At 41.0% G+C, this 20,735-nt stretch overlaps 1 protein-coding gene across 1 annotated transcript in view; it reads left to right on the forward strand.

Moving 5' to 3' along the window:
* Nucleotides 1-20,735, forward strand: part of aqr (aquarius intron-binding spliceosomal factor) — a 57,622-nt gene that overhangs the window by 35,033 nt on the left and 1,854 nt on the right. Inside the window, exons 27-34 of the mRNA XM_028565700.1 lie at nucleotides 510-719; nucleotides 3,736-3,873; nucleotides 3,976-4,047; nucleotides 4,933-5,120; nucleotides 5,273-5,444; nucleotides 10,084-10,254; nucleotides 15,298-15,383; nucleotides 20,062-20,236. Of these exons, the coding sequence (XP_028421501.1) occupies nucleotides 510-719; nucleotides 3,736-3,873; nucleotides 3,976-4,047; nucleotides 4,933-5,120; nucleotides 5,273-5,444; nucleotides 10,084-10,254; nucleotides 15,298-15,383; nucleotides 20,062-20,236 (1,212 nt within the window). The remainder of the gene's footprint in view (nucleotides 1-509; nucleotides 720-3,735; nucleotides 3,874-3,975; nucleotides 4,048-4,932; nucleotides 5,121-5,272; nucleotides 5,445-10,083; nucleotides 10,255-15,297; nucleotides 15,384-20,061; nucleotides 20,237-20,735) is intronic.

The raw sequence follows: 20,735 nt of genomic DNA on the forward strand, positions 1-20,735 counted from the left end.
GCAGAGCCATGCAGAACACCCACTGTGTGCTTGCATTTTGGTAGACTTCAGAAAGGCATCACCTAAGTAAAGGCTCATGCATACCAGAAAGTACCTTGTTGTGTTTCTTTATGTCATGGCTAAATCAAGTCATTAATTAAAACACTTGTTTTGTTGTTGTCCAAATGTAAACACCACTGTGCTGCCACAGTCCTTTGGTGTGAACAGGTATGATTTTTCTGTCAGTATAATTTCAATACCGCCAGTCATGCACACCAACCCACTCCACCTTTCAGGCACTTGTTGATTGTTTGTCAATCAAACAATTCAAGATATCAATCAATTTTGTTTGTCACAATTCCAAGTTTGTATTTGGGTGATCACACAAAAACACATAGAACCCAGATTCATACAAGCCACAATCATGTGTGGGAATCTTTAACATACACTAAATACAGACTATCACTACTGGAGCTCAGCCTCTTTACATTCAGACGGTACTGTATGTCTGCTCTCCCTCCCTACCACAGGTGATATCTCGCTGGGAAGAGTACATGAGCAAAGTCAGGCCTAAACAGGCCAAGACGGTGGAGGTGCAAGCTGTGGCTGCACACTTTCCTTTCCACAAGTACTTCTCCAACGCCCCCCAGCCTGTGTTCAAGGGCCGGTCATATGAAGAGGACATGGACATCGCAGAGGGCTGCTACCGCCACATCAAGAAAATATTTACCCAGCTGGAGGTAAGAATGACACACACACTAAGTCATGGATACCCAAACCGGGTTCGGACAGATATTTAGAAATGATGGTCGGGTTCAGGTCGGGCTCGGTCACGGTCACATCAGCGCAATAAGGCATTTGTTGTAAAATGGTGCTGTGGCTCCTTTAAGAGAGCTCAGTGCGTGTGGAAAGTGGGCAGAAGAGAGATAGAGAAAGAGGAAGCAGATGTGTTGTAGATGCGACTGGAGCAGAGTTGGTGGAATAAGTTTAAGTTTTGTACAAAATGTGTGCGGTGTCCGAGACAAACCCCAGACTGAAAACCAAGTTCATTAATTTGCTCACCAGAAACGGGATTTTAACCCCCACGTTATTCATTTTATAACGTTGGCCCTGGAGGTAACAAGTCTCCCCTGGTTTTCTGATCACGGTCGGAAACGAAGCAGTCAGGAAAGGTTAACCCATTGAACATTTTAACAGCTTACAGGGCTCTAGAGTGCGACCAAAATTTCTAAGGGTGCGACTAAGATTTTTCCTAGGTCACACTGGTGCACCTAACGTCCTCACATCCAATGCCTCTCCACGAATGAAGCGATGTTTAAATCAATATGGTTTAATGTTGCGTTACATGACCCATTCCTTCTGTAAAGCTGTGCCTGTGTTTGGATCTCTCCTCCGCGCAGCCCCGCCCCATTCACACACACACGGCTCAACTGCAACATGGAGAGACGTAGCGCCGCCGGTCCAAACTGCTGACGTTTGTCTACAGTTTTCATTGTTATTAACACAGCTGTATATTGTTAAGTATGAGAGGAAAACCTGTATTGGTACCAGTGTTTCCGCTGGTAACTCACTGTTATTGCTGCCGCCACAGCGAAAAACACATTAGAAGTTATTAAATGCAACTAACTTCAGTTCGTTGAGTAATAGCGTGTAAGACGGAGCCTACACAAGACGTGTTTAACGCCGCTGACCCGCATTCGACTCGGACAGAAAAATTTGGCCCGATCCGGATTCTGACGCACACGCACACACACACACACACACACACACACACACACAGTATACTAGTTCCCTCACTGCTGAACAACACCCAGTGGGATGTAAGGAGGTTACTTCAGTGCAGTAAGACAATTTTATTTATAGTATATATGTCATTAAAGTTAAATTCAATGTACTTTACATTCAAATGCTCACAGTGACAAATGGCATACACAGAAGCAAAAATCCTCTCCAACTTCTCTCAATCTGATGTAAACATACTGTATTTAGCCCTTTCCTTCTTTTACTCAAACATACACACACAGGTTTATGTCCGCTGTATTTGATGGTACTTCTGCCACTTTTGCATCTCTCTGAGTTTTCATCACCTGTCCCTTTGATTCATTATAAAATATACTTAACAGTACTTGTACTATTTACATGTATTTGTAGATATGATTGCTGACCATTTTGAAAAGATAAGCAGTACAACAAAGTAATGAAGGCTATTACCACTTCTCTTTTTTACTCTCCCTTTCACTCTTTTTGACACTCTTTCGCACCTCGGTCCATCGAGTGTTTCTATAGGGATAACAATAACATTTCAGATTTATGGGAACACCAAGAAGGTCTCAGAAAAGCAATAAAGAAGTTATTGGCTGGAGGTAATATCCCAACATGTGTGGTGACCTTGATTTATCTGGCTGGCCTCTGTATCACTGCATCACAGCACCTCTCCCTCCTCCCTCAGCCTCACCCATGCTGCAGTGAAATCTGTACACCTATTGGGAGGTATTGCTGTCTATGGTGCAGGGTAGACAATGCAACATTCTGGCTAATTTGCTTATCTGTCTGCCACTTCAAATGTAAAATCAGTTTGGAATAAGCTGTCATAGGAATAGCCAAAGAATGTATTGCTAGCTAGACATACAGCAACGAAGTGTGCCTCCTGGGTTCCTCCTGTATAGACATCTCCTGTTTCCTCCTCTGCAGTCCCACCACATCTTTACCCCGCTATTTACTTTTTTTTCTCTCTTTGCTCTCTTCTCAGTGTCAGTGAATCCCTACCGTCTTGATTTCACCCTTCAACCGCTCTGGAGCCACAGGGGTTAAAAATAGATCTCATCAATATTGCATGTTTTGATTGGTTTAATATTAATGCTAAAATAGTAACGCATTAAATATTTATATGCCAGTGCTGTCCGAGTCTACTTTTTCCGTCTTCCCTTCCTCTCTCCCTTCTCTACCCCTACTCAGCTAGTGTGGCAAACTGAATATAGCCCCCCCTTCTCATATTCCCCCTCTGTGCTTCTCCCCACAGCGTGGTTTTCATAGTGCCATGATATTGGCTAAATCTGTGCTAAAGTGCTCCTCAAGCTGCAGCTTTTGAAAAGCAAACTACACCCAGTATACTCTCCGCAGAGCAGCCCTGTGGCTTCCTGACCTCTGTTACACTGTATCATGTAAAAAGAAGAGACAGTTTCCTAACGAGGATAGGAAGCAGAGGGATTATGTTACATATACAATAGGTTTAATGAAAGGCGCGAGTAGGTTGCCAATCACTTCATTGTTTATGAATGTCTTGTTTTGAAAGAGTAAGAGGGAATCAAAAGTAGAGGCAATTGGAGCTATTCCACTGCTAGGGTTAAGCCACTGAGTTTTCTACACCTAATTTTTTTTATTTGTGACACAACTGAATCTGAATATTAAACTGTGCCTTTATTTTAGAGGTGTGATTATTTCACCCTATAATCACCATATCCATCATCTTTACCAGTAATCATCATTTTGTCAGAATGCCATTTAAGTTTCCCCTCACAACCCCACTGTATAAAACATGAAAGTAAAACTTAACTACATTTAGAACTAGATAAATACACATCTATTTAAATCCATGATTGTCCAAGTTCTTCCCAGAGGTCATTAAACAAGTAGTTTTTAATTACCTTTTAGGACGTTGCTCTTTTTTGTTGATTTCTTCTTGCTATTTGTGTTCCCAGACATTTATGTGTGCATTGGTTGACTGGATCCTCACCTTTTCTCCTGTTTATCCTGTAGGAGTTTAGGGCCTTTGAGCTGCTAAGAAGTGGACTGGACCGCTCCAAGTATCTGCTTGTGAAGGAAGCCAAAATCATTGCCATGACCTGTACACATGCTGCACTCAAACGTCATGACCTGGTGGAGCTGGGATTTAAGGTACGCTTTTTTCAGTTGACATAAAGACAACAACCTGGCTAAGCTTGTTATTACTGCAGTTACTATAGGTACTTGGTTGAAATTGATGATTGCCTTTCTTAGTATGACAACATCCTGATGGAAGAAGCTGCTCAGATTCTGGAGATCGAGACCTTCATCCCCCTCCTGCTTCAGGTAACCCTATTCAGACCAAGTGTTACATTTATGATGTGCAAGCTTTATGGCTTAAGACTGTGAACATTTGAGCTGTGCTTGAGTATTGAAAAACTACAGACATGCCTTGACAGAAAACTCACTGCCGGCCATAGCACTGTCATAAGTTCTGACATCAAACCTAGTTTAGTCCTTTACTCAGGACTCTGCTTTCTGCCACCTGAGTTTCTCTGTTAAGGTCTGACTGATGGGCTCCAAACACAGTAATGGTGCTAGTCTTTGGTAGTTGTGACTAATTGTCCGAGATAGTGCTAACATCTGTTTACAGATGAGCTCATTAAGCACATCAGCCCATCCAACACCTCTGCCAGAGCTCCTCTTTATCTCTCTTCTCTACTGAGTCACAGTCCGAGCATGCCAGGTATATGTCACAGCGAAACTGTTAATTCCTCCTCGTCCTCCCGTTCCCTTTCATTGTCAGGCCATTCAACCCTTATTTCAGGGATTAAATCAACTCTTGACTTGCCATGGTTGGTATATTAGATTTGTCTGAGGTCAAGCTCCAAATAAACCAAATTTAATTAGCAAAACCTGGCAGCATGACATAAACATTAGTAGGAAAAAAAAAACTGTACAGGCGCTTCATGCTTCACTGCCCTGTTGGACCTAAATGTTATTCCCTGCTGAAGATCTGATTTTACATAAACTATTGAATAAAGTTGGACAACATGTGGTAATCAGTTAGAATATATAGGTTAGTTTTTAATTCATACAGCTAATATACCTACTTTTACAGATCAAAATCTATTACCTACATTTTAATAAGACTAGTACAGACTCCTGTATTTTATTTAGATATAACAGGAGTTCTTACCACTTATTTTTTCTGTCTTCCCCTTTCTACAGAACCCAGAGGATGGCTACAGCAGGCTGAAACGTTGGATCATGATTGGAGACCACCACCAGTTGCCTCCTGTTATCAAGAACATGGCCTTCCAGAAGTACTCCAACATGGAACAGTCTCTCTTCACCCGATTTGTGCGCCTGGGAGTGCCCACAATAGATCTGGATGCACAGGGTCGTGCACGTGCAAGGTGGGTCACCCTGCTGCAGCATCAAGCTTGAATCAGTTTGAACCAACTCAGTTTCACAAATGATACAGTATCTTAGTGATTGGTACTGTCTCCACACACAAAGGACATGGCAAAAATGTGACTTAATGTGTTGCTATATTCCTGTCCCACAGCCTGTGTAACCTGTACAACTGGCGCTACAAACACCTGGGGAACCTGCCTCATGTTCAGCAACTGCCAGAGTTCCAGGTGCCCAACCCTGGCCTGACCTTTGACTTCCAGTTAATTAACGTGGAGGACTTCAATGGAGTGGGAGAATCTGAGCCCAACCCTTACTTCTACCAGGTCAGTAGTTGTGCACACCACAGTACACTAATACAAACACAGCACAACTGTTATTTGTGCTATGGATGTCTACCAGTTATATTACACATTCAAACCACTCTTTCTACTTTAGAAATCTACAACAAAAATAAAACTATGACTAAAACTGAAATAACATAAACATTAAATTAGTAATTTATAGAAAATAACTTTTAATGTATTGTGAAAACTAACAAAAACAAACAAAACTGGAATTGAATACTAAAGGTAAACATGATTTCAACTGTAAATACCCTGCTGCCTACAGCATGAACCTACATAGACCCATATATGTATTATTTCAATTTGGAGAGCTGTGAACGCACAGTATACAACACAGTATTCAGTGTATCCGTAGCACATACACAATGTTGGAAAAGCAGAAATAGTTTGTGTTACTCAATGGGTGGCAGTTTCCAAGCACAATTTATACACTCCTTTACACGGATACACACTCATGCACACTTAGTTCCACTAGAGCAGAGAACCATATTCCTCCGTGACCTCCATTCCCTCTGAATTGGTTGTTGTACAGCAGTTCATTCATTTTAAATGTTTAATGGTTTAGCTACCGGTCCTTATTATATATTCATAACACTGCTTAGTCTGTAGCTAGCACTGGCTGCCCAGCACAGACCAGTGGGTTTGTCCTTAACACCAGGAGCCAGATTGTGTTACATCATGACATTGCTGAGACACTCAAGACTGTGTGTGGACGGAGGGCAGGGTCGATAGGGCTGTGTTAAAATAAAAATGTTTTCTTCTGGGCGCCCGGATAGCTCAGTTGGTGGAGCGGCCGCCCATATATAGAGGTTTACTCCTCGACGCAGTGGCCGCGGGTTCGACTCTGACCTGTGGCCCTTTGCTGCATGTCATTCCCCCTCTCTCCCCTTTCATTTCTTCAGTTATCCTGTCAATAAATCCTAAAAATGCCCAAAACATAATCTAAAAAAATATATGTTTTCTTTGGCACCACACCAGCACAGGAGTCCAAAAATTACTGGCACATATAACAACATAACTAAAAACATTTTGAGTACATGTAACTAGTTACTTTAACTGGATTATTAGTGGTTCTGAAAAACTGGAAGGAAGGAAGCTAAAACCAGAATAGACACATGACATACATTTCACAATAAACAGAAAAACTTCCAGGACACAACAGAGTTTGTTTCCATCAGAAAGCCAGCAGCACTTGATTTTAAGTAAAGGTCTATTTGTCTAATGATTACAATAGGTACTAATTAGTAAATACATGAATTAAGACACTGATTTGTTAATAAGCTCATGGCCAATGAACATATCAGTGCTTCATGAATGTTACTGCAGCGTTCAACACTGTGCATGCTCATGTCCCTGAAGCTTCTTATTGTTCTTAAATCCAGACCATGTGCACTTCTCGAGGCACCAGGTCACATGAACCTCAACTCCATTTGCCTGTTGCCATTTTCAGGCTCCTCAAGGGCTATGCCTTTCACGCACACACACTCTCACATGTACTTTCCTAGGAACCTGAAGCGATAAATTGGACACTAGAGAAGCAATTGTATCCAGTGCATGCTGAATGCCTGTCACAGCTGAACAAACGATGCCACAACCCCACTTTGCACATACACAGGAACTGCACAACCATCGTATACACAAACACGTGCGTTGTGCACTCAGACACTCCATAGTCCAAAGGTCTGTTTCTGCTTCTTTGCCTCATTTGTTAAAGCCCTTTCCATATTAAGTCTCAGCCCATTGATAGTATTTCCTAAGTTGTCAAATGGCTCATGAAGGGTAAGATGCTTATCTAAATCCACATCTTCTGTTGTTAGAAAATGGCTTTTCTCAGCCACTAGGCTTGTTAGTATAAGCTTTTGTGCTGCACAAGCTACATTTTAAATAACATAAGTGCAAAAGCATTGTGGGTTTTACTCACAGGTAGTCTAGATTTATTACTCTCATATTACTTCTTATGCATTTGTATTTACATCACAATTTCCGACCCTCTCTTTCCTTCTGACTGTCTATGTTTCTGCCCGTTTCTGTCCCTCCATTCTCTCCACTCCTAATGGAGCCTCCAGCCATTGGCTCAAACTCCAGTGGGTTAGGTCTGACCTTGTTGTTAGGGTTAACAAGTTCTCTGGGGTGTTAGGGTATTAGATTAGTATGTTAAATATGCATACCAGGTAGGCAAAGCTGGAAAAGCCAACCCTGTATCTACTTAGATATTACTAAACAGGTTACAGGGTACAGCCAGAATGAACACTGTGAGGCCATCGAGCACCACATGTGCCTCCAAAATCACTCCTATGGTTTTCAACATTTAGTAGATAATGTTGAATATTTTTCCTTGAAAAGAACCAGCTCATACCTTACATTCACTGCCAACATTTCTATCAGTAAAAACATGGTTTGGTCATTTAAGTTACGAATTTGTGCCATTCGGAGAGATGTAATAGGGGAAGAAGAACAAAGGATGTCACTGTTTTTGATGTGTTGACTCCAGTGCAGTTGGATCAGGAACTGTTGATGAAGCTGCATACATTATTATCAAAGATGTAAGGCTGAAATCCAGGCTTAATTGAAACTGGATGAATAATGCATGCTGTTGCCTTTTTTCTTTTTTGGTCCCATTCTGAAGGGCAGAGTGTAGCCTTGGAGCCAGGATGCACATGCACATGCTGGGGAATTTGTTGATTGTAAAGTGGGTGAATGATGCATGCAACACTGGCTGTTAAATTTAGACAGTGTTTCCCACAGGTTGAGAATTGACTTGTGGTGGTGGGTAGGGCTGTCAACGAATATTCTAAATTCAAATATATATTCAAATAGTTTTAAAAAAATGAATTTCGAAGGTGAAAATTAATATTCAAATTTTAAAAAAAACATTTTTAAAAAGTGGAAAAAAACGCTCGCAGTAGCAGAGGCTGTCTGCTTTGCTAGCGCGCCTGAAAGCCGTTACATACCGGACATAGCCATTGGACGTAGCCAAGCTGGCGCATACACATGTGACATCATGAGATCGCCGTGACTATTTATACCTGCGCTGGTGGTCGCGACACTAGCTGCAGTCTTCTCCTGAACAGAGGTGGCGCTAATGAGCAAAGGCTACCGACGTTGCTCTGTCTACGGACTAGAAGAAGAAGAAAAAGGTAAACAACGGCAGAACTGGCAGCAGCATTGCCGTCAATGCTTTGATGTGATTCACTGACTTACATCGTTCTGATCGAGCCTTTCATTCACCATAAAAGAACTCATCTTAACCCGGTAAGGTTACCAGAGAGACCTGCAGTCACTCTGAGAGTCCTGGCATCCGGTTGTTGGTGAACTCATTTAGGCCTCCTGTTTCCGCTTTGTCGTGCGCCGCTGAAAAAAAAAAGAGCCGTGCGCGACCTCGGCTTGGCCGGATATTGCATCATTTTGACGTCACGATGTTGCGCGCCACCTTGGATGAATGCGCAACCAGATGTTCGAATAGTTAGAATATTCTGTGTTATTTTAGAGGGAATATTCAAATGTCATTTTTGAGCAATTTTGACAGACCTAGTGGTGCGCCACGCAGGATGTGACGGCGCGGCGCAATTGCTGGGTTCAGTAAAAACTAGTCAAAGGTTTATGAACTATTTATTGAAAACAATGGTAGGCTTCATAACCTTAACAGATACTTTCAAAATAACTATTTACATATTAAACCTATCCGACTAAAAGATGATACAGGTCAATTAAATCTAGTTGGTTTGTCAAATGTTATGGTTCATCAGATAAAATACCTGAATACCCGGAGCCCAAATAGGCTGTATGTAACTTAACCTTAATACTATGATCCATATAAAAAGTTAAATGTTAATACAAATCTCAACACAGTCTCCTCCTAATTCCTGTTAAATCATATAAGACTTAGGCTAGATAAAGTTACTTTTATTTTTTTATTTATTTATTTTTTAGTACCAAGCGCTCCTGTAACAATCATCTTTGTATAGAATCTGGAAATGACTAAAACCAGCTGTTTATGAAAATAGTTAAATTTAAGTCATGTGATATTGGTAGTATATTGTGATAATATTCTGCCATTAGACTGAGTAATGAAACCTTTTGATAATGCAGTCTTTCATCACACTTCTAAAAGCACAATCGGCTATTCTCCGCTTAATAAATATCAAAGCCACGGTAGAAATATGCCATTCACCCTCCTCGCTTCTATGTAGGGGATCCTAGATTGGGACATTTTGTCCCAGCCTAGCTAGTGGTAGTGTTGAACTCTGTCCAAGGCAATTAATTCCAAACCAAATCAGATGGTTACTCATGCATGAATGAGTGGGCTTTTATCTGGCTGAAAAGTTAAACACTTGACAGGCGAGAAAGGGCTAGAGCATGATGTTAAAGTACAAGAGAATGGGAACAGCAAAGTGTCAAACACAGCAGACAGCCCTGGCTGTGCTGATATTAAGAGATACCTGTGTATTTGGGTAATTCAGCGTATTGCTTTGATTCACTACAAGATTACCAAATTGATAGACAATAGCAATTCACAAACATCATTGTTTTTCCTTCTCTCATTACTTGTACAATAGTGTACAGTTAAAATATGATAATGTTAATCTTGCCCTCTCCTTTTCTTTCTCTTCCTGTGAAGAACCTGGCAGAGGCGGAGTATACGGTCGCTTTGTACATGTACATGCGTTTACTGGGCTACCCTGCTGACCGCATCAGCATCCTCACAACCTACAATGGACAAAAACACCTGATCAGAGACGTCATCAACCAGCGTTGTGCTGGCAATCCCTTCTTTAGTCAGCCTAACAAGGTAAGGAAGACACACATGCACCAGTTGACACTGACCACAGGGAACAGTGCATACAGCTGCATCCAATGATTGTATTATTTAAATTATTATTATCCTGTTTTGTTTAATCTCCATATAGTACTTTCTTTGACTATTCTCTTACAAGGATGGTCTTTAATACACCTGAAAAACTACTTAAGATTTATTTTGGTTCCAGACCTCTGAATCACCAACCACATCTCATTTGTTCAGCGATCCTAATATAATGAAACTAAATGGTAATTCAGTCTAAATTAACAAGCTACTTAAAGTTTATTTGTGAAATATTGATATTTACACTTCATGTAGCATTCCAACACTGAAACACACCCGATTCCACAAACATTAACTGTACACACTTCTGATATCACTTGAGACACAGTTCTTCTCTCCTGTCAGGAAGGAATCCACAGGCATATATATATATATATATATATATATATATATATATATATATATATATATATATATATAGTACTTTTTGTTTTTTGTTTTTCTTCCCCGCCCTGGCCTTTATTGTCCTGCTCCAGCAAATCATAAGACTGATGCAGGTCATAAGACCCAAATAGAGCAGGACAGTTTGTGCCCTCTGTTCAACAGTTTATATACCAGCTGACTGCATACCTCTGTAAATCAAACTAACTGAGTGTGTCTTTGTGTGTGTTTGAGGAAAGAATTTAAATGTGTATACTTTAAAAGTGGGCGTAGTCTCGATGATGTGTTCATCCCTGAAGAATACTGTTGGAATGTCTTCAGCCCACGGTATTCCCCCCCTACTCCTTGTCTTTCTTCTCTCTTTCCTTCCTTTACACAGTGTTAAGTCAGCAGCCCGTTGGCACAGTTTCCCATCCATTTTCTGTTTGTACTGCTAAATGCTTTTAGCCTCAGGTTATCCTTTCCTCTCACTCGTTTCTTTTTCCCTACTCACATTCTCTCACCTTTCTTTGGTCTCTGTTCTTCAGGCCTTTCACACACTTTACAGTGTCACAGACTATTTAGGCATGCAAGCGAAACTTTCAACATCGGAGTGTAAATGGCACATCACCAGTCAGTTGGCGTGTCATTGTGCCAAAGTGGCAGAGTGTGTGGTAAGCATGGTGGTTTCCCCACTGGCCAATGACATTTCAGCAGTATATATCAATACAGCAGTGTTCAGCCCAGACTTACAGTATATTGGATACAATTAAGTTTCTTCATCTTGTAGGGTTTTTATGGAATAGATAATGCTGGTGTTTTCTAAAAATGTTTGTCAACAAATATCATGAAAAGACCAAAACCAGTCTGTCTCTTGATACATTCCATTTGCCCAGCCTGATGTAAGATGTAAATCTTACAAAATGGGTCACAAATACATAATTGTTTTTACACAATGGAGGTCTACGGCACAGAGGAATACACTGTATTTGTTAGTAGGACCATTTTATTGTTGGTTTTGGTCTTTTTATGTGATTTGCTGACAATAAGAAAAATATAGAATATCATCAGCCTTATCCTTTAACGCATGAGGGCACAAACACAAACTGCAGATGTTACTTGTCTAACGAGCAAGCAGGACGTGAATCCCTCTTATGTCTTTGCATTCTACCACCAGCAGAGCTGTGTGTTTGTATTTCGTGCTGTGCAACCATACCTTCCTTGTTGCTTTGTCTTCTCTGTTCAGACAGCTAGCTAGAAATTGTGCTTGGTCATGTTAAATGTCCAGCAATGTTAAGACATAAAGTGTCATTCATTGTGCTCGTGGCCTTAGTCAGTATGCATGCCTAGTAATAAAGTGACAGGGGTGACAGGCTGTTAGATTTGCTGAGAATAAAGATAGTCAGAGAGGGAGGGAGATGAAAAAGAAAGAGGGGCTCTTGCGGGAAAATGCTGAGCAGCTGAAAGGTCATGGCGCAGAGCGTTTGGTCCACAGTGTGTCTGAGAATGTGTCACAAAAGCTAAAACCAAGCAAATGTCAACAGCCATCCCACTTTGCAGCTATGACTTTAATTAGTAAGAAAAGAACGGGCGGGACAGTTAGCACCAGTCACAGTCTCAAAATCAAATAAACACACTAGCCTAAGCTGTCTACTGAATTTCAAACATAACCGTTGCCATGCATATGCATGCAGTTTTGCATTTATACATCTTTAATTATGTTGTTTTTTTAGTTTACCTTCTTAATGTTTACAGAAAATGTCCATTCGAATTTGCTTTCTTTTTGGTGTTGTATATTTGAAACACCACAATAGTGTTAATTCATTCAGGTCACTACACATTTTTACATTAATGCAAACTGGATTCAAAATCACAGCATCTGTTCATCCCACCCAAATCTCAGCCCAGTCCTTACAAGCAGCCAAGCAATGAAACAAAACAATGTTAGAATTGAGCAGATTGTGATTTAGTTAACCTGTGTTTAGTTAGTCAAAAAGCACATCAACAGTCGAGGATACCATAGATGACTTAAAAGGGAAGAGTATGCATGTTGAATCTTTGAGTTCACCTTCTGCATCCCTCCCTTCATTAATATACATGGCTACACACACACACACACACACACACACACACACACACACACACACACACACACACACACACTTTCCCCATCCCTCATGTGGGATTCCTTTATTTTCTGAGGGCAGGATTCTCTTTAATAACAGGAAACCAAGTCTTGCTGTCTGACCAGAACCAGGATATCTTATAACCAGATATGTTGACATAGATAGGGAAATGTCTTCCTAACATGTTCCAACATGCCTTTTTTTAGACCGGTATGAAATCCTGAGACATGTGGATATGAAGGCACTTGGAATGAAACATTACACCGTTAACTCTCTCATCCCTGAGAGTCTCTTGTGAAAAATTGAACAATCTGTTTGTCTGCCTTCTGCACATTCTAGGGCATAATTGCCATGAATCAGACATAGCAGGATGGATAGAGTGAGTAAGAACGAGAGGAGAGATCCATGTTTGACCATTAGCTTTGTATCCATAGACAACCGTGTGCCACAATGACATGACCTCTGTAATTCACTCCCTGGAAGATTTCTCATAAATAACTAAACACCATGCAAAATGCTATGCCTTAGGTAGATTCTCTATCTGGGCTTCACTGTCTGTGGGCGAAGAATAACTCCTTCTCTTAAGTGACCCATCTCTGCTAAACAAGTTGGACTGTTTCGGTTAAAACCATGCCGTTATATCCCCTTCAAATCCACAGTTATAGCCTATTTCAACAAAGCGTGTACTGGCGTGTTTGTGCGACATTTGTGTGAACATGTGCATGCATGCATGCATACCGCGGCTGTTTGAGTTGAACATTAAGTATTTGACTTGAACATACAGCCCACGACACCTCATGCTACTGTAAAACCAACATATTGTTGCCTCTGGTGCTGCACCTGTTCTACATAGCAACAGGGATACGTAAATAAATACTGGTCTACTACATCATTAGCCTCATCTCTCCCTCTTTCACACACACTTTCTTCCTGTTGCCAAGGTTTTGGATGGGTTTAGCAAAGGGACTTCCAGGATCACTGAAAGTTGCATTACCTAATAGGAGGTAACCAGGACCACAGGATGATTTATTTAGCATGGCTGGTTCATAGGTTGCTTGCTGTAGTCCTGGGCCTGTGGGGCTTCTTGTTTGTAGCTGATGTCCTATTGATCAACTCTACAGGATGGATCTATAGAGGAAAGGCCAACCTCTTTCTGCTAGGCTTTTGATTTCACAGCATGTGGTCTATATAACTAAATAGTAGTAATTTTTTGTACAATAGTAAATAAGGAGGACTTATGACCTGTTTTGTGTATGTAACCAGTATTTACATGCATGCATACATTACTTTTATGTAGGTTTAGGCTAACATAATTGCTTCTTCCTTGGTGGCCGTTACCAAATGGGAGGCAACTCTATCAAACACTGACAGGAAGACCCTTATCACTTTGTACCAATTTATTTTCGCTTTCCCCACACGTGTAAGGACTTACACACGATTTTGTATTTAAAGTCATATAAATAAATCATAAATAAATAAAAAAGAGAATAGAAAAAAAACAGGTGTATACGTGACATAAGTGATGGCCCGTGGCAGATTTATCCTGCTTCTATCACAGTTTTAAATACGGTTATTTTAGTTTCAATACAGTGTTCAGTATATAAACAGGATGCCACCGTAGGTTTTATGGGCCCATCATATTAAACTAACCTGCTTATCCCTTGAAGAAAAGAAGAAAAAAATAAAAACACGGACAGGAAGGAAGTCCAGGCTATATGCACTTGAGAATAAACTGCCATTGGTTGTGCATTGATGTTCATGAAATGTTGGCTGTAGGAGCAGTTATACATACAATACAGCTAGTACTTTATGTGTAATGGGTTCAGTTTTACAGAGTTGCATCTCAATTTCTTTGCTTTGTATCAAGTTGCGAGTGCAGTATGTTTTCTTTGTTATGTAAGTTGTAACAGCACTGGCAAAGTCGCAGCACAGCTCTGTTCTTAATGTACAGGAATAAGTATGCTTCTCAGCAAGACAGGATTACCAGGGTATAAAAGCAAATTGGCTGACACAAGGTTCTTTTTGCTTTGGGAAAAAAAAAAAAATGTCTCTGTCTCCCTGAAATAATCTCTGATCCACTCAAGCAGCGTGGCCCCCAGTACCTTGGCCCAGAGTCTCAGGGGCCCAGGTAAGAGGCTAGTGGCAGCAAATGCCCTCTAAGCCTTATTAGCTCCGCTGGCTGCCCATGTGGCCCACAGCGATAACAGCAGCAACAAGAAAACACAGGCACCATCATTTATCTCCTCCACCCCCCAAAAAGAAAGAAGAAAGAAAGATAAAGGTGAATTTAAGACAGAAAGCAGTCTCCCTCATGTTTCTACACATTTCAGCTAAATCCCTCCACCTACCTAAAATGCACACACTTATTTACTTTGCAAAATACATCAGCTGCCATGGCTTAGTTAGCATATCTTTGTAGTTAGCATATTTATGTGTATGTGGGATTTTTTTGTTCAATAATGAATATGTTTGTGTGTCTGTGCAGGTGACAACAGTGGACAGGTTCCAGGGTCAGCAGAATGACTACATCATCCTCTCACTGGTCCGAACCAAAGCCGTGGGACATCTGAGGTAATTACTTCAATGCATGCTAAGCACAAAAACATGCCTTACCGAAAATAGACACATTCAGCAGCTATTCTACTAGAAAAATACTTGTGTAATAGGATCTACACCTTGGATACACATCCTCCAGGGAAACAACACAGCAGAATTATAGGCACTTACTCTCTTGAGACAGCTGCTCTAAAGAGGCTTTCTCCTTTTTGTCATGTATAACTACTGAATCAAGTTTGCTAAAGGAAAAAACTGGCTGTCTTGAAGTATGCATGAGCTTAATTTGAAGCAGTGAGGACAAAGGGTGCTTCAGGACAGGAGCATGTCTATGGAGCTGACGGTACTTTTTGTCCTGGTTAAGAGAAGCGATTGTGCTATGATGATTGGGGGTGAAACTATCAAACAAAGAGATCCGCCCTGATCAAAGACATACCATATAACAGTCATTAAGAGACATGATGGTTAACCAAACTGCAGCGGTAGGTTTTTTTGTCTTTTTGTTCCATGTCCCATTGCTATCCACTGAACTATACTCCCTTGCTGGCCTTTCTTCTTAGTCTTTAGCTCTGTCTCCTTATCTCTCTGCTCCCTCTTCTCTTTATTACCACCTCTTTTCTCATTTCACGAATTGATTTGTAGGGAAATGGCATCCTCGGCTGCCATGACATCCTGATGAGCTCTTCACACCTAATATACCATGTTGTTATACCAGACAATTGAGGCTGAACTCTTCCATAGTACTTCAGCTTGCCATGCGGGCCTCTGGCTGTAATGTACAGTGACTGCTGTTGGAATTGCACCGCTTACAGCTTTATCACAGCTGTACTGCCAGTGCATTCACCCGCCCTCTCATTGGATAGTCTGCAAATTGGAACCCCAGTACGAATAATAAGCCATTCCTTTTGTAGCTAAATACATGCTTCCCCCCCTACACCCCACCCCTGGTCATTTTTAGCTGACAGAGAAAACACTTAAACACTCTATTTTGTTCTTTCCTCATCTCACAGATAAATTAATGAATTGATGTAGCTGGGAAAGAACAGTGCAGCAGGCCACAGAAAGTGGTAGTTTATCTTGCTGGCAGCACCTGCTCTCCTCTCAGTATCATTCATTTGATCTTGTCTTACACTGGATATTGCACCTCGCCTTATACACATTCTCAGCCCACACAAAGTGGGAAGGTTGTCAAAGGTTGTCCCTTTTTAACAATGTGCCAAAACTCTAGTTATCAGTTGTCAGTGAAGGGGTACAATAGTACTAGAGATAGACTTTGAGTAAAATGGACACTTACCCTTTAATAACGGAGCGGTTATAATTATAGAAAATGTCTTGTTAATTTCATTTTTTATATGCTTTGACTTAATATTCATTCATATCTTGGCCCCCCCTTACACTTCTGAATGGTCAGCTGAGTGGTTGAAAGAGCAGTGGTTCATGGTAAATTCTCATGTTGTCCATTGTGTTTTTCCCTTATGGGATCCCAGTGGTGTACCACTGAGTGCTATCTCCTGTACTCTTTCCCCCTTCCTGCATCTGTCCTCATGGCAATCTGCTGCCATGACAACAACAGGGGACCAAACTATATGATAAGATGACCCTTGCTTTGACAGGAGAAGCATTCCTGCTGATACACACAGGCATGCTCACATGCTGGAGAACACTCTTTTGACAGGGAAGCCCAGATCCAGACACACTCTGACATGCGCGCGCGCACACACACAAGCAAACGGTATTCGTCCACTTTGCCCTGCCATGTCACAGCAAACGCAGGTGGGCGTCTCTCAGTAGTGCCATGTCCACAGGCTACCATGCTTCATGATTGGCTCAGCCTTTCTAGAGCTCTGTGCTCATTGGTTGTAGGCTGTTGTAGTTTGTCTCTGTGGAAATGTGCTTTCAAGTTTCATTTTGTACCATGCTTGAAATTTGCAGTACTTTTACATAACCTACCAGCTGCACTTGTTAACTCACTCATTCACAAACCCTGCACAATGATTTCCATAAACCTTTTTTTTTCTTCCTTCTACATATTTATGGAACTCATCTTGCATATTGCAAATATTAATCCTCTTAATCTCATGAAGTGCTCAGGTGGACATACTCCACATTTTTTGGCTGCATTTTTAAATATATACACACACACTACCGTTCAAAAGTTTGGGGTCACCCAAACAATTTTGTGTTTTCCATGAAAAGTCACACTTATTCACCACCATACATTGTGAAACGAATAGAAAATAGAGTCAAGACATTGGCAAGGTTAGAAATAATGATTTGTATTTGAAATAAGATTTTTTTTTACATCAAACTTTGCTTTCGTCAAAGAATCCTCCATTTGCAGCAATTACAGCATTGCAGACCTTTGGCATTCTAGCTGTTAATTTGTTGAGGTAATCTGGAGAAATTGCACCCCACGCTTCCAGAAGCAGCTCCCACAAGTTGGATTGGTTGGATGGGCACTTCTTGCGTACCATACGGTCAAGCTGCTCCCACAACAGCTCAATGGGGTTCAGATCTGGTGACTGCGCTGGCCACTCCATTACCGATAGAATACCAGCTGCCTGCTTCTGCTCTAAATAGTTCTTGCACAATTTGGAGGTGTGTTTAGGGTCATTGTCCTGTTGTAGGATGAAATTGGCTCCAATCAAGCGCTGTCCACTGGGTATGGCATGGCGTTGCAAAATGGAGTGATAGCCTTCCTTATTCAGAATCCCTTTTACCCTGTACAAATCTCCCACCTTACCAGCACCAAAGCAACCCCAGACCATCACATTACCTCCACCATGCTTAACAGATGGCGTCAGGCATTCTTCCAGCATCTTTTCATTTGTTCTGCGTCTCACAAACGTTCTTCTTTGTGATCCAAACACCTCAAACTTGGATTCATCTGTCCACAACACTTTTTTCCAGTCTTCCTCTGTCCAATGTCTGTGTTCTTTTGCCCATCTTAATCTTTTTCTTTTATTGGCCAGTCTCAGATATGGCTTTTTCTTTGCCACTCTGCCCTGAAGCCCAGAATCCCGCAGCCGCCTCTTCACTGTAGATGTTGATACTGGTGTTTTGCAGGTACTATTTAATGAAGATGCCAGTTGGGGACCTGTGAGGCGTCTGTTTCTCAAACTAGAGACTCTAATGTACTTATCTTCTTGCTCAGTTGTGCAACGCGGCCTCCCACTTCTTTTTCTACTCTGGTTAGAGCCTGTTTGTGCTGTCCTCTGAAGGGAGTAGTACACACCGTTGTAGGAAATCTTCAATTTCTTAGCAATTTCTCGCATGGAATAGCCTTCATTTCTAAGAACAAGAATAGACTGTCGAGTTTCAGATGAAAGTTCTCTTTTTTCTGGCCATTTTGAGTGTTTAAATGACCCCACAAATGTGATGCTCCAGAAACTCAATCTGCTCAAAGGAAGGTCAGTTTTGTAGCTTCTGTAACGAGCTAAACTGTTTTCAGATGTGTGAACATGATTGCACAAGGGTTTTCTAATCATCAATTAGCCTTCTGAGCCAATGAGCAAACACATTGTACCATTAGAACACTGGAGTGATAGTTGCTGGAAATGGGCCTCTATACACCTATGTAGATATTGCACCAAAAACCAGACATTTGCAGCTAGAATAGTCATTTACCACATTAGCAATGTATAGAGTGTATTTCTTTAAAGTTAAGACTAGTTTAAAGTTATCTTCATTGAAAAGTACAGTGCTTTTCCTTCAAAAATAAGGACATTTCAATGTGACCCCAAACTTTTGAACGGTAGTGTGTGTGTGTGTGTATATATATATATATATATATATATATATATATATATATATATATATATATATATATATATATATATATATATATATATATATAATTCCAAAGGCCAAGGGAACTTTTATCAGGATGCATAGTATCCTGGATCCATGAAATAACTGGCCTTTAAAAATGAAGATCTGACCTGCCTCAAATTCTTGTGTATCAAACTGAAGATGTTTTCAGTATTACCACAGCTGCTTGAATGAGCCAAACCGCTCTTCCCTCTTGTTTGCTCCGCCTTCTTTTGTGCTCTGTAAATTTCTATAAGCCAGTATGGTTTTGTCTTGAAGATTTATAGGCCAGCTGGTCATATTTTTGTACAGCTCCATTAGGTTGTCCATCTAAAAACCTAAGACACAATACAAAGAGTACAATTACAAAGGTTTATTTAATACATAGTTTAAGGACTACCGCCTCCCTTTTTTTAGTGGTTCACTTTGTTAAAGAGTACATTTTTGTGGCTTTTAGAAGTTGTCCAAGAATTTTTCTTCCACCTTCCTTTTAAAATAGGGCAGGTAAACAACCTCATTGGTCACTACAGCAAGCCAAGCATGATTCCTCCATTCTCTGGGAAATGACTCCTCTGTCTCTAATCTCTTAATTCTACTGGATAGCAAGAAAAAGTAACCTTTCTTACCTCTCTAGTACATTCCCACGTCTCCCTCTCCTTGTTGTCTTGTTTATCCCTGGTCTTTTTCTTTTATTCCTTTATTTCTCTCTTAGCTTCTATATGTGTCTCCCTAACCTACTGTTGCTTATCCTTCACTAAACCTCTATCCTCCCACTTTGCGCAGCTTTGATCCTTCCACTTTCATCCCACTTTGATTGTTTCTTCCATTTTGTCAAACCAATTTATTAACTTTTTGTTTTATTTTGTGTGTGTCTGTAACTCTACAGAGATGTAAGGCGTCTGGTGGTGGCCATGTCAAGAGCCAGACTTGGTTTGTACATCTTTGCCCGGGTGTCGTTGTTTCAAAACTGCTTTGAGCTGACTCCTGTCTTCAACCAGCTCACTGCCAGACCCATGCAGCTACACATCAGGCCGCATGAATACTACAGTCAGGAACAGCCGGTATGTACGCATGCAAGCACACACCACTTTCTTACAGGACCATTATCTTGTATTCACTTAAATTTGGCTGATAATAAAGCACTGAAACTCCATATTTGCTGATAAGAACCAAGCTTACTTTTCACATCAGCTCCCATTTCCATATAACTGTTGCACTCTCCAACATCCTAACACAGCAGCCTGACTCTGCCTAATCCTGCCTCTATATACTGAATGGCATCCTCTTTCCCCTTAGTCCTTAACAGTCCAAAGTCTTACTGCAGCTTTACCCATTGGCCCTGGCCTGTTAACCGTATTCAGCTGGGGCCATCTGCAAGCATGGGAAACACGGGCCTGGCTATAATTAACCCTGGAAGGTCAGAAGACAGAAACACTCCCCCCAAATCCCGCCAGGCCAGCATGAGACGACTGTTGTCTGGTAACTGTGTCTCTATGACTGGCGTGTGTGGCAACTAGGGTGTCTAAAATACCCCATAGCCTCTGACACTTTCTCTGACTC

The sequence above is a fragment of the Perca flavescens genome, chromosome 20 (genome assembly GCF_004354835.1).
Source record: "Perca flavescens isolate YP-PL-M2 chromosome 20, PFLA_1.0, whole genome shotgun sequence".
Classification (NCBI taxonomy): Eukaryota; Metazoa; Chordata; class Actinopteri; order Perciformes; family Percidae; genus Perca; species Perca flavescens.